This window comes from Periophthalmus magnuspinnatus, chromosome 10, assembly GCF_009829125.3.
Source record: "Periophthalmus magnuspinnatus isolate fPerMag1 chromosome 10, fPerMag1.2.pri, whole genome shotgun sequence".
Lineage (NCBI taxonomy): Eukaryota > Metazoa > Chordata > Actinopteri > Gobiiformes > Gobiidae > Periophthalmus > Periophthalmus magnuspinnatus.
In genome coordinates, this window is record NC_047135.1 from 23,904,474 (window position 1) to 23,919,729 (window position 15,256).

General features: G+C 38.9%; 1 protein-coding gene across 2 annotated transcripts in view; it reads left to right on the forward strand.

Moving 5' to 3' along the window:
* The window catches only part of glrbb (glycine receptor, beta b), a 51,732-nt gene extending 37,806 nt beyond the window's left edge, over nt 1-13,926 (forward strand). The window contains exons 8-10 of one of the 2 annotated variants that reach the window (XR_008648836.1): nt 2,762-2,914; nt 6,245-6,422; nt 9,199-9,329. Coding sequence is in view for 1 of the 2 variants with exons in the window: in XM_033974717.2 (XP_033830608.1) it covers nt 2,762-2,914; nt 9,199-9,491; nt 11,973-12,269 (743 nt within the window). In the remaining variant the exon portion in view is untranslated. Of the gene's footprint in view, nt 1-2,761; nt 2,915-6,244; nt 6,423-9,198; nt 9,492-11,972 lie in introns of those variants that run through there. The other variant, XM_033974717.2, reaches the window with a different exon arrangement.
* The last annotated feature ends 1,330 nt before the right edge of the window (nt 13,927-15,256 follow it).

The window sequence follows — 15,256 nt, forward strand, 5'->3', positions numbered from 1 at the left end:
AATGCTGTCACTAAACATAGGACCTACTACACATAGCTTACAATTATAGGCGCCATTTTGAGGACTTTTCACCATTAAGTATACTGTAATGATCTGATATTTTGTGTTTAGTTCAGAGTTGACTCCTTTTGTTGTTCTTGTAACCGTTTCCTTACACCAGAAAAAAATTGCTATGGCAACGGTTCTAATTTTGGATCATTCTGAAAATAAAGGGGGGATGGATTAGATTGATGGATTTCAGCTTCCTGTTTATATGCACCATTTGAAGAGCCATTTTTTATTCAAATACATATTAAAGATATAGCATCATATTTCCACATTACATTATTGTGATAATTATGCCACAGTCTGGAACATTGACAGACCCAGTACATGTGGAGTTTACCTGTATCATCCTAAAACCCAAATTTCCCTGAGCTGAAACTTTGCTCTGGAACTTCAGAAGGGTCCTTTAGGTGCCCGAGCTGCATTGAAGTCTGTGGACGGGCCAAAAGCTGAGAACAAATTTCAATCATGTCTGCCATCTGAGCGTTTGTAACCTTGGTCTCTTAGATGAGGTTGTTCTTTCAAAAATCTTCTAGCATCAGCAAAGTAATCTCTCTGCCCCAACTGCCCAACCGTGAATTCTCTCTTCCTGCATCTCCCTCTCTCTTCTTTCCTCTCTCCCTCTCTTTTTCTTGCTCCTTCCTCTCATTTTCTATCCCCTCCCTCTCTTTTCTTTCTCCCTCTCTCCTCCCTCTCTCTTTTCTCTCCCTCCTCGCCTCTCTTGCTCTGCCTCCCTCTCTTTTATATCACCCTCCCTCTCTCTCGCTCTCCCTCTCCTTTTCTCCCCCTCTCCCTTTTTCGTTCTGTTCCTTCTCTGTTCCTCTTTCTCCCTCTCTCCTTCCCTTCCTCCCTCTCTTTTATCTCATCCTCCCTCTCTTTTTCTCAATCTCTCCTTTTCTCCTTTCTCCCTCTTTACCTCGCTTCCTCTCCTTTTCTCTCTCCCCCCTCTCTCTCTTGCTCCCTTCATCTCTTTTTCTCCCTCCCTCTCTCCCTCCCTCATATCTTCCCGCCTCTCTTTTCTCTCACCCTCTCTCCCTCTTTCCCTCTCTGCCGCTCCTTTTCTCCCTCCCTCTTTTTATCTCTCCCTCTCCTTTTCTCCCTCTCCCTCTTTTGCTCTCTTCCTCTCCTTTTCTCTTTCTCTCTCTCTTGCTCTCTTTTTCTCTCCCTATCATTTTTTCCTTCTCACTCTTTTGCTCGCTTCCTCTCCTTTCCTCCCTCTCTCCCTGACCCTCTTTCCCTCTCTCTTTCTCTCTCTCCCTCTAGCGCACTCTCACTCTCCTCCTCTCCTTTCCCCCCTCCCTCCCTCCCTCCCTCCCTCCCTCTCTCATTCTCCCTCTAGCATCTCTCGCTCTCTTCCTCTCCTTATCTCCCTCCCTCCCTCTAGCGCTCTCTCCTCTCTTCCTCTCCTTTTCCATCTCCCTTTCTCTTTGTCTCTCTTCCTCTAGTGCCCTCTTCCTGTCCTTTTCTCCCTCTCTCTTCCTCCCGTTAGTGCTCTCTCACTCTCGTCCTCTCCCTTTCTCTTCCTCCCTGTAGCTCTCTCTCGCTCTCTTGTTTTGTGGCTTCCTCTGTCTTTCTCATTCCCTCCCTCCTTCTCTCCTTCTCTCCTCCTCTCCCCCATCCTCCCTCCTTCTCTTCTCTAATGACATCCACAGCTGTGAGCAGAGGAACAGTAAAATCTAGGTTTCCCTGGCTCCCACCTTTCATGTGATGTGGGTTTATAGAGCCGTAGAGTACAGGCCCATTCCTCTCACCTTAATGTTTTTAACCAGTGCTTGCATAGGTGGGCACTGTCAGAACATATATGACCTCTGTGCAGGGCTACAGAAGAAGAAGAAGACGAAATAATCATCCCTTTCTTCAGTTATTCCTGTTATTTCAATTATGCTTCAAAACTGACATTTCCTTTGCAAATCTATACATTAAATGCATCCCATGTTGTCTTCCATTTACCTGTTAAGTATGCAATGTAAATGGTTAGGTAGAAGACAGGGCAAAAAAAAAAAAAAAAACATAAAATAAAATAATAATAATAATAATAATAATAATAATAATAATAATAATAATAATAATAATAATAATAATAATAATAATACATAAATAAAAAAATAAAAATAATAATAATAAAAAAAAATTAATAATAAATAAATATAAATAAATAATATACATTGCTTTGATGCAAAAAATGTGGAAATTTGATTTGTTTTTAGTGCAACTGTATAAACTAAGCGTGGTGAAACGCAACAAAAAGTTACATAAACAGAATATTATATTTTAACAACATGCTTTTGATAGGAATATGAGACACTACTTTGGCTCTGTCACTTTCTTGTCGTCATGGAGAAGTTTCTATTTTCTATTTCATTCAGGAAATGTAATTACAACAAATACAATGTCAAAGGGTTTGCAAAAATATGAATCATAATGACAGAAGAGCTCTCTTATGGAATGTTTTTGCTTTACCTGGAATGTTCCACAGTGGCATTAAACTTATCCATCTCATCTCATTCAAGTACAGGTGTTTTATTGCTGAAAATAACACTTGGCCTGCTTCTACTATCATGGAGATGGATGCGTTTAATACCATAATTTTGAGTATTTCACGCAAAGCAATAATAACATCTCCATGGGGACAAGAATGTTGAAAACTGATAGATGCAGTTTTACTTTCTTTTAGATTACTTTAAACATGTGTCCCTCTTCTGTGTCCTGTGTTCAGGGTACTACACTTGTGTGGAGGTCATCTTCACCCTAAGGCGACAGGTGGGCTTCTACATGATGGGTGTGTACGCCCCCACGCTGCTCATTGTGGTGCTGTCGTGGCTGTCCTTCTGGATTAACCCTGATGCCAGCGCGGCCCGTGTGCCCTTAGGTATGGATCGCTTTAAACCTTTTTAACTCCATCGACCAGCTCTTATGGGAAAGTCTACAGGTAGTTTTTAGGACCGCAAGACACAGCGGAGTTTTTTGTTTTTAGCCGGGTGTTCATTCACTGCACGATTTTGGCTGTCTCGGACAAAAGATTTACGATTATAGGGAAAATATTGAATTGTAGCTAAAAATCGTGGGTCGTAGGTGTCAAGAGCGAAGCCGGGACAAAGATTAAATTTAGAACTGGCGTATGACCAAAGACGAGCTGATATCAAGTGTCTGACATTGTGGAGTCTTGGTTGCAGAGTGAGTCATCTTCTCACTGTGTCCGCAATCAATCTTTGTGGCCGACGGTAAACACAAGCTCTTCAGAAAAGCTTTGGCATTAATGGGACCATCTCTCCCCGTTTCTCTTTCATGTACACCGCAAGCATGTAGCACCAACGCCAACTATCCAAAATAAAAATGAATTAAGTCTTTGTTCATAGTATTATCCATTTTTGCACTGGTTTATAAATCTTTCTTGATCCCCATTTGTGACATTTCATGGATTCATTATCATGCCATCTTCTAGTAAAAATAAATACATAAAGCTTTTAAACTGTGCAAACTCAATGTTAAGTTCATCTATCAGTGAGGTAATAGTGTGTAAAATCCTAAAATATCAGGTAATAAACAGTGCCTGGGATGACCGGATAGATATTCCCTGAGGTCTGTGTGTTTTCTTGGGATCAGTGACGTTCTGGCTCTGATGCCCTTCCTTCACCACAGCATCCATCACTAAGACAGGCTCAAGGACTAGAGCGCTCACCTGTACAATGCTGTTCACTGTCTGCAACCATATGGACTGGGAATTATTACAGAACAGAGTCAAGACAGGACGAGGAGGGAGGAAGGAGGAGGTTTGGGTTTGGAGAGAAAGCAGTTGGCGTAATATTAGCACATTAAAAAGGATAAAATAAAGACATAGAAATCAAGGTCCTATATTACGCAAAGTTGACTCCTGTGAGCTTATAGCAGTGTTAGACCGTCGTTACCTTGTCAGAAACATACCTGGAGTTATGTTTTGTTTTATTCATACATGTTTGAGTAATTCTGCATCTACATCTCCAAAGCTCAAAATGCTCTGTTCCACCTTGTGATGTCATTTAGTAGTTGTTTTAAAGTTAACAGCTACTTAGGACCTTCAGCAAACAAACAATTGCATAGCTTCAAAGTTGAGCTACTCCAGGGCTGCAAATTTTCAAATTCTTGTGGAGGTGTGTGGAGTTTCCTGTATTACCACTTCATGACATCACTAGGTGGAACCGAGTGTATTCAGTTTGAGAGAAGAACATCATAATTATGCAGGACTTGTTTGTTAAACATTTGTGAATGAGACAAAACACAACTCTGGTATGTTTTTTGACGAGAATGCAGCATTATAACAGAGATCAAAATCTGCTTAATATAGTCTTTAAAGGAAAAGAAAAAATCCATTGCTGTCAAATGGATGAAAAGTTTTAGAGTGAACACATTTCAGATTGCTGGAGGACACTGCCTTATATCTATCTGAAGGGAGGAGCTGACTACACTGAAACTAAGGTCGTTTTCACGTGTTAATGCACTCTGTGGACTGAGCCCAGTGAGCACTAGATTTAGTGCTATTTACTTTTGGGTCCATCTTATTCACACACACTGCACATCATTCTCCTCAAACATGCGCCATGAGCCACGTGAGAGTCCATCAGCTGACCAAACAATGTATTTCTATGTCAATGAGTTTCAAGCAAACAGAACATACACCCACATGCACGCGCTTCCCCTATAGAAAGTGATCTTTTCTCTTACCTGTGGCAAAATACACAGTGAGGACTGTACACACCGCACTGATGGCGGAGGAAGCTTTTGGAACAATACACAGACAAACCCAGGATCAACTGCACAGACAGAGGCAGGACGACACTGTGGCTGATAATAAGTTGATCCAATTTGCCTCGTCAGATGAACGTGTCAAACAGAAGATCTGCAGCACTCATTCATACATATCTACGTGATCTGAGCACTTTTTGCCCAATTCCAAGCACTTTTACTGTCACAGCGGCCTGCGTAGGTCAGCTCGAGGTCGGCCACGTTCACACTGCACTTGTCCCACTCCAGAATGTGAGTGGAGGTGCTCCGAAGCCTCCTGTTTCAAGCGCTCTCGGCCCGGCTATCTACTGCAGTCCAAAGTGTGACTGTTGAGTTTTACGTCGACCTAACTAGAGGCAGTGTGAAAACAACCTAATACACCTATTTGTTTTGCCGTATTTTGCGTAGTGGTTCAAGCCTCTAATGGGTGCTCTCACGCCTATTAGCATGCTGGGTACCACTATTGTTTTCTTTGTCTTGATTTGGGTCTGAGGATAGAGTCTTTAACTCCCCTCTTCAACCGTGTTTTTTCTTTGACCTCAATGGTTAGTGTCCGTGTAGTTTGCTCCTCCTTTCAGACAGATATAAAGCAGTGTCCACCAGCAATCTGAAGAAGCAGCTTGGAAAATCAGACCTGGACGACTGAGGGATTACACAGACATAAACTTTAACTTAAAATTATAGTGGTGGAACAAGACCCAATTTCCAAAAGATGAGACAAGATGTGAGTTTAGGTCCACAAGACAAGATTTTAACAGTCACTAATTTATAAATTGTGCGATCCAGTTTCCCATTTTGGCCTCACACTTTTTTATTTCATTCATTTAATATTTTTGTTTCCACTGTTGTACTGTTTCTGGAACCCTTTTTTTCTGTCAAATTCAAGTGTAAACACATGGGAGAAAGGTAATATTTCTCATATGTGCACTGTCTTATGCCAATTTTGTGTTTTGTGCCAGATCTTGCAACACGAGATCTTGTCCTGCTCTTATTAAATTATTGCATTTATTTGTTAGCCAATTGTGTTGGGGGACTGGACAAAGATGACCTTTATAAGTCAGGACTTGACATTACTTTCGGCCACCTAAGTCTTGTTTTTTGTTTTGGTTATATAATCCACGTACAATTAATGCATGGAAACCAACTACAGGCAAACAGCAGAGGGCGCTGTCATATAAGAAAGTCAAATTTGTCTTGCCACAGTACAGATACATTGTAAAAGCAGCTCTTTTAGGTCGCAATTATAAACATATAAACCTCTGGCCTCTGAAAGTTGTGAAAAGTGCTTATAAATTCATCGCGGTGAATAATGAATGGTAAGTGAGTTATAACTTTGGACCACTGCAAACTTTAAAATGGACTAGTTATTTTGTCATACTTTTAAGAGAGTAAAAATCATGTAAGTGCTCCCATGTGTCCTCCATGTGTCTCCTCCACACAGTGTCCTGAGCATGCTGAGTGATCATGATCATTCACTTTCACCACTCCTTCTTCATCCATCCTCCTCTCCACTCCTCTGTCCACTGCTCTGTCCATCTTCTGTCCACCGTGTGTCCAGTGATCCATCAGCCCCGCTCCTGTTGAAGCCTCCTCTGACTCCTCACATGGGATCAGTGCAGGTCAGTTACACCCATAGCTCCACTCGAATGCTTTTTTTTGTACTGTCCTTACGTCCTCTGCATTCATACTGTGGTCAGTTTGTCCATTATAATCAATGCATTTCAATGTTAACAAAAATCATACACATTTTAAAAGCTAATCATAATCATAAACTGTATAAAGAAGTGGATTAAGGGAGTGTGACGTCACCCATAGTGTTTGGCTCCAGTCAAATGAAGCTCATCTAGATTAGCGATTACAGCGGTTGGAGCTGAGTTCCATTTTCAGAATTCTCACTGCAGGTGTCATAGCAATCAGAGAGCCAATCCGGAGCTTAGCAACGCTGTCAATCAAACCTGTTGCTAGCACTAGCGACCTTGGGGAAAGATGGCACCTGATTTGTCTGTTATTAATGTTCATATCTTGATTTATGAATACAATAGCGAAATAACAATACCAGGATCATGGGTTAATACGAACGTTTTGAGATCACAATGATGATGACAATGATGGAGAAAGAGACGGTTTTCAGTACAAAGTGAATTAGAGCTGAATCGATGGAGCCGGAAGCCTGCCCATGATCACTTTAGTAGGTTAACCATGTCCATTTATATGTACAGTCTATGTTAGCATTACTTTTTTAACACATAATTTAAAATATACACCAATGAATATAGTGCACATTTTATACTATCTGACTACTAGCACAAAAGTCTTGAAACATTAAAGGCGCAATATTTAATTTTATGGTGTGGCGGTAGGGTGGGATTGCCTGGAATTTTCCACAGTAGTGCACTAAACTTATATCATGCCTTTATCCAATTCCATGTGTTTTTATTGCTAAAGAACAATAAAAAGCAATCTGACTGTGAGCAAGGTCGCCTCAGCATAGATCTAACCAATAACATGGCCTTGTGGTGTCACTCAGCTGCTTGTCTTCATGGAGATTGATACGTTTAATGACATACTGTTTGACATTACAGACAAAACAATAACATATCCATCATCAGGCAGCAGACCTTCTATCAGAAAAGGCAGAACAAACATTAATAGACTTGGAAAAACTGCCTCGGTATTCAGGAACAACCTCTAGTTTTATATAAGAGCTATAATGTAATTCTTGCACAGTGAAACCTGTCAGAGCCCCTCTAAATCACAGTTACTCCACTCCCATAATAATCGCACGTGATATTGATTTTCTATACTTTTTAGAGAAGACTCCTAAGCACAACCGAAACTGAGGCATCCTTAGCGAAATGTGTCAGGTAAAAGCGTGTCGTGAATAATGGAGACATGCCAGCGCTCCGAGGACTGTGTGACCTTTGCATCACTCCAATCCTCATTCCCCTCATTCTGTTCCATCAAGGTGACTTCTGTTCCTGCAGGGGGAATACGGGATTTGTATTCAACTATAAGAACTTATACAATTTGAAAAGTTTTGGCTCTGTAATGTTCATTTACTTACTGCTACGGAAAATAGTAAGGATATTCATGGTATGCTAATAGGAGTCAGGTCATTCTTTAGGGGCACGAACTATTATATTATGCAAAATATGACTCAGGTGACAGTTCACACCTTAGGGTAATTCACTGGACCTGACTAATAACAGATATGGCTTGATGTAAACAACTAGGGTGTGTTAGTTTCAGTGCTGTTAGCTTCTATTTAAGGCGGTGATGTACAGAGCCCTGGCAGAGCTAAAGAAGCTACTTAGATGAGTGCCAAAACGTATTCACTTCCATAGCAAAAAGAATTACACAGACTTGTTGCTATAGGTATTCAGTTGGTTTTAATTGATAATTTTATGCTAGATTGATCATGAGAGGAAAAAAAAAAAAAAATTGTGAATAAATAAAACATGCACAATAGGTAAAATCCCCAAGCTCCAGTTAAGGTAGTCCTGACCAAGCCAAGATCTATACACTCTGACCCTTCAATATTGCTGCGGCAAAAGAGTCAAATGCAAAGGATGAATTCATTCAAGAATCAATCAAGTATACCATCATGTGATTAGATAAAGATTGAAATCAATGGGTTTCTATGATTTTTAGCAGTGGGCGACTTCTATTATTATTAGTTTGTGACCAGTCTTTCGCAAACTTATAACAGCAATATAGGAAGAAGTAATTGGAATCTCCAGTAATTTAAAAGTACTTCTTAGTGTTAGTCAATTGATCCAATGGTCAGAAGCCAGAATCACTGATAAATGATTTGCTATTGTATTTCCAAAAAAAAAAAAAAAAAAAAAAAAAACACAAACACAAAACACAATCTGAAAATGAATTTAATATTATAATTTATATATTTGACAACGCTCACCCCTTAAAATGTGTGTGACGTTTTTTTATGATTCTTTTTATTTAATTTGGGGGGGATAATAACTATTGCAAATATAAATGATAGTTTTATATCCATCTAGAAGCAATTTGCAAAGAAAAGCTGGAAACTGGGAGAGTTCTATGTCTATGTTGATGCCATCACAGTAGGGAGACTTGTATCCAAAACTTTATTTTGCTGAAATAATGTTTAAAGTTTTTTTTTCTTATTATTATTCTTATTTTTCTGTCAAATAATCATTTCTGTGTTCATTAGAGGAGTTATGGCCGTCATGGTTGCTAGGTCACAGTTCCTGGTATAATGTCATAATTTCTAGTTTCCAAACAGGAAGTCACATTTGAAACCCCCCAATTTTTTGTATTTATTTATTTATTTATTTTTAGCTAAATCTTAAATATAACAATCTTAACTGTAAAATGAGTAGTCTAACCTGTCAAAACCTCTTCCTCGTGTTGCAGGCATTCTCTCCGTGCTGTCCCTGTCCTCTGAGTGCACGTCCCTGGCCTCGGAGCTGCCTAAAGTGTCTTATGTGAAGGCCATAGACATCTGGCTGATCGCGTGTCTGCTGTTTGGGTTCGCCTCGCTGGTGGAGTATGCTGTGGTGCAGGTCATGCTGAACAGTCCCAAGCGCATTGAGGCGGAGAAAGCCAAGATGGCGGCCAAGGAGAAGGCGCTGGGGAGGAGCCAGGCTGCACGGAACAACACGGTGAACGGGACCGGGGGCACGCCGCTGCACGTTAGCACGCTACATGTGAGTATAAGGCTATTTTGTATTAGGGCAGGGGGATATGACAAGAAAAAAAAAAAATAATGCCAATTTGTTTCCTCATACTGACCAATGACAATTTTCAATGCAATTTAGTTTAGCCTTTTTGAAAATGAATACATATGGGTTTTAATATTATTCTCCTGAACATAGACTGAACAAGACTTGTAATATTTGCCATTTAAAGCTATGAAAAAGTCAAATTTCCTCCTCCAAACTCTTCCGTCTGCTCCAAACCTCATACTTTTACTGAGATAGGATTGGCTGTAAACAGCTCTTCATTAAATCGACCCAAGCTGATCATTGATATGAGAAATAACACAGAAACACATCTTTCACATAATAATTATAATATATATTAGAGTGCTTGTTGATTTATCTGATTCTTTATATTTGGTTAACAAAAAAGACAACAGACTGGGCAATCACTCCACCTGCTTATGCACTGTGGTGTGAAGTAGTTTGATTCAAGCTAAAACAATGGCTGCAAGAATTATATTTGGGTAGCTGTGTAATGGAGGCAATTTATCCTCTGAAATGATCATAATTGGTGGAGGCGTATGGTTACTAAAAATACACGTTTTCTTGTCGAGGTATAGGGCCTTTCAAACCTGTATCCATTCTAAATCACATGCCTTCACTTTTCTTGATTTTTAGTATGCTAATAGAACAGTTATGATGCGTTGCTAATGGAGCAAAAAAAAAAAAAAAAAAAAAAAAAAACGCAAAAAAAACAAATACAAAACAAGAAAATAAAGCCAATATTGGTTGATGTAACCCACATGAATAAAAAACAAAACAAAAAAAACCTGAAAAACATTTTGTTACATTTTATCCAATGCATAAAAAACACACATAGGTTGTCCAAATAATATGTTGATCAGCGACAATAGCTCAGTTGGTAAAGCATTTGTCCACTGATCCAAAGGTTGATGGTTTGAATCCTGTTCTCGACATAAACATCATTGATCAGGGTCTGATCCACTGATCCACAGGTTGGCAGTGTGATTCCAGGTCCCAGAGATGAATACTCTCATTGTGTTTTGGGCAAGACACGTCGCCTCCATTGTCTGTGTACACTGGTGTATAAATGTGTGTGTGAATGGGTGAGTGGTTCATTGATGTAAAGCGTCTTGAGTGCCTTGAAGGTGGAAAAGCGCTATATAAAAATGTGACTATTTTGACCATTTACCATCAGTGCTATATTTTTGGTGTCTGCCACAGATACTGGTTAACTAGCTAGCAACTTTTTTTATGACTCTTAAAACCATCTTTCCCAGCTGCAGTTAGTTATTCTGAGACAAAATGTAAAAAATATATACATCAGTTGACAATATCTACCTTACAATTCTTTGCCAAATTTTAAACTACTAATTCGTTCATTGTCTTCATTCTCCCCGCCTCCTCGACTACACCAAGCCTCTAATCTCATCTAAATGCAAAACAGCTTTATCAATCACTCCACACTACCACTACCGTCTGTGAAACACTAGCAGTATCTGACACTTCCTCCCCTCCAGAGAGCAGTGGATCAGCCCTCATGGCACTACTAATTGAAATTAATTTAGCTCCCAGTCTACATGAGTCCGTAGTGGTATTCTGCTGCGGACGATGACATGCTTCGGCTCAGGTTTTCTTGTCAAAATCACAACAAAATAATGAAGATTTAATGAGAAGAATAAGCGGAGTGGGTAAGCACCATGCAGACACTAATTAGATTGTACTGCGAGGCCATCTGGGAAATGTGTGATACTGATACTAACCAAAGGCATTAGTTATTTGTAAACCCAAAATTATAAAAATAAAATAAAAATAAAAACATGATTCATTGGCAGTACAATGTCTGGTTTTCAATTAGGCTACCTGATTATGTTCTTGAAATATAAGTATAAATATCATTTCTATTGTTGATTTGAATTGTATTTGAGTATAAAAAATAAAATAAAATAAATATAACAATTTCTTTAGTTCCAAGTTAAAGTTTATATGTTAGAAAATAAATACAATATATATTAGAACTATGATAGCATCTAGCATATCTGTTAGCACTTTCACAGTTCATATCATACAATCATATTTATCATATATTAGAAGTGATTTTTCATTTTTTTTTATGCTATTTGTGCAAAAGTTGTACAGATGTACAGTGTTATACATTACAAATTCAGAAATTGTGCTGTTACTATACTAGTTGTTGCTAATATTACCATGACTGGTCTCTGAAAATTGTGAAAAGCACTTATAAACTTATCATGGTGAATGATTAGGATGTTCAGAATGCATAAGGTATTGAGGTATAGCTTTGGAATAACTTGGATTTTTTTAAATGAACTAGATTAGACAGTAAAAATCAGGTACGTCTTAAACTTGACCGGTTTACACTCCCCAGTCTTCCTCTCTGTCTCTCCTCTCTCTCTTCTTGATGCTTCCCTTCAATAACAATAATACTGCGCTCTGTATTTGCAGGTTGCAGAGACGCGCTGTAAGAAAGTCTGCACCTCCAAGTCAGACCTGCGCACCAATGACTTCAGCATCGTGGGCTCCCTCCCAAGGGACTTTGAGCTCTCGAACTTTGACTGCTATGGCAAGCCCATCGAGACAGGTGGGATCCACGGCAAATCCCAGGCCAAGGGAGGAAAGAAGGCCCCGCCCCCCAAACCGGTCATCCCATCTGCTGCCAAGAGGATCGACCTTTACGCTAGAGCACTCTTCCCCTTCTCCTTCCTCTTCTTCAACGTCATATATTGGTCCATTTACTTGTGATCACATATGGTTTACTCCTCACTTGATATAGTCTGGCTAGCCCTACATCTTTCTCATTTTGTTTCATATGGAGAAATTCAGTCCGGTTTTCAGGGTTTCAAGTACATGGCATTTTCCTGTTATGGACGCCATTTGTAGGACTATTTTGTTTGGAATTGGTAAAGGTGCACCATGTAACTTTTCTCATAAGGAGGTCTGCTACATGCTTGTCTCCATGGAGATGTTGCTGAAAGTTCTTTGAAAATTCTTAGACTTTGTTGCTGAAACTTGCCCTAGTTGCGCCACTTGTTTTTCACCATGGAGATAAGTAAGATGCTACACTGTGGAAGATTCCAGGCAAAGCGAGAATATCTCCATAGAGACCAGAGAAGTTACATTGTACTCTTTTATTACTATGGCAGCATTCCTGAGTTTTAAACTCTATATAGGGATTGCTCTATAGAGGTTGAACTTGGCTTGGCTACCTATCTTACACAGAAGAGACTTTCTTAAACCAAAACAATCGAGATGGCGTCCATGCTGGATCAATTGTTTACTCCTTTTCTTCCGTGTGCTTTATATACCCAGAACATGTCCAAAAACACAGCAACTGGCAGCTCGAAAATATATTTTTAACACATGACGAGACTTAGAAAAAGTTTAATGTGTTTTTTGGAAGATTGCTGGGAAGAAAAATGAACATTACAAACTTTCTCTGTAGAATACAATAAGAAAGATGTATCGCTAGTCGGGCTAGAGGTGTATTGGATAAACAGGAATCCAAAGAGAACTGTTCTTCCGAAAATATCAAACTGTGTGTTGATATGGTATTTATATAAATCTAAAAAAGCTTACTAATGTTCATTTGTGTTGTCTTGGCCAGCCACACCCATAGTGAAATGGGCATGTTACACCTCATTGATCTCACTTTATCCTCTGGTGTAGCCAAAGTCTATATTATCGTATGCAGTAAAATCCATTAGTGTCAATTTTACACCAGACACACAACACTCCATTTATGCAGGGTTAAACTATTATCACATATTATTCCAGACCGATCATAACTATTTATCTACCAAGGGGCGGGGCTTATGTGAACTGTCTGTTATCTGATTGGTTGTAATTGAATTTTTTTTTTTTTTGCCTCCATTTGTCCCGCCCCCACAAATCTATTCAAAACTACAGGGACCAGACTATCTCTTTATACGGAATCTTTAAAAAAAAAAGTTTTAGAATGGCTGGCCAGGCTACTATTGTGTAACTTGTTATACCTTTTATGTATTATTAAAACACATCATTTATACATTTTAAAAAAGGTACAGTTTTTGCTGGCTGATAAAGTGGTAGAGAATATGCAAAGTTGTACACCTTTTTACATCCCGTCGCAATTTTGAGTTCAGCTTTAATGCTAACAGTGTAGCATTGTTAATACCTTGCATGTGAAAAAGAAAGTGCATGTATATTTATGATTATTAAAAAAATCTATACAGATGCATACAGAAATATTTATTATTATTATTATTATTACAGTTATAATTATGCTTCTATTTATTCTTCTAGTTTGCTCTCAAAAAGACAAAGTGGATTATGTAAAGCAATCAGCTCCTGTCCAGATGGTCATGTGACACTGCCACACCCTCTCCTGTATGGTTTAGCCACGCCCACCCCTGCCCACCCCTGTGTAAATGGGCCAGTTCTGACACGGCCATGTTTTTGTGATGTTGAAAAGAGACCAATAAATGACTGAATGACTTTTCACTTGATTTGATTTTGTGTCATCTTGTTTTCAAACTGTAAAATGTGTCTCCATGTTTTCATTAATTTTGTGGGATAACACCTGTTGTAAAAAAAAAAGTTTAACATCAGCCAAGAAGGAATTTTGAAAAATATGCTGGAAATTACAGTAGAGAATTCTAAAACACACCGATGATATGCATAGTTGGTATTTCTAATAATAGAGGTTAGTAGGCCTAGTCAAATAGAAGTAAAAGAGTTAGAAAATAGTATCTGTTTAATATAAAAGGATGTTTGGATATTTGATTTGTGTTTCAGTATTAAAGAAGGTTTGCTTGTCTGTGCTTGTGCCTGCTATATAGCTATAATCTAAGACACCCATGGATCATTATGCTATGATTTGCACATTTTAAATCATAATATTTACCTAGCATGGCTTAATAAAAGAAACAAGTCTTCTGCATTAGAAAACTGCGGTGCTCAATGGGAGCTGACGTCGCTGCAAACATCATCACAACAAAGATTTGGCACCTCCTGTGGATAGCTACAGAGCAGCAGTGGAAATTTTTTTTTTTTTTTTTCATTTGTACCAAAATGACTGTGCAGGGCTGCCGAATCCTGCATGTATCACCAATTAAGAAAATAAAAGTGGAGAACAGAGTAAAGAGAGCAGTGCGCAGATGACGTGGTGGTGAAAACAAAATGATCAACAATATGGCATCCTGAAAATAAGCGATTAAAGATTGCTCACACATGCACGAAATACTCCAAATATAACTCCCAATGAAAGCTCTAAAAAGTCAAAACAAAATAGTATGCAAATTTATCAATGTACCATACTTGACTACATGTGAAAAGCTCAAGACCCTACTATTAAGTGGGGTACCTCAAGGCTCAATTCTAGGGCCACTTTTTTGTTGCATCTAGGACAATTACTGCCTCAGTCCTTGTTATGTTGGCATCAGAGGTTTAATACTCCCTACAACGGAAGCATAGCCAGACTTGACTTTACTAGACTGGAATGGGCAACACTATCACAATGTCTTGAGGATACTTGTCTCCAGGTGCAGGGTCCTGTTCACTTTAAAGCAAACAACTTGGCCTGGTCCAATAATATTCTCACAGCTTTGAAAACTAACGAGATATTTTTTGGTGTACTATATACGAAGTGTGCAATTTACACCGATATAGGCAACAAAACAATACAACTTGGTAGCTAGAAAATCAAGATTCCAAAAGTTGGTTATTATCACATTTTGCTCTCAACACCTTTT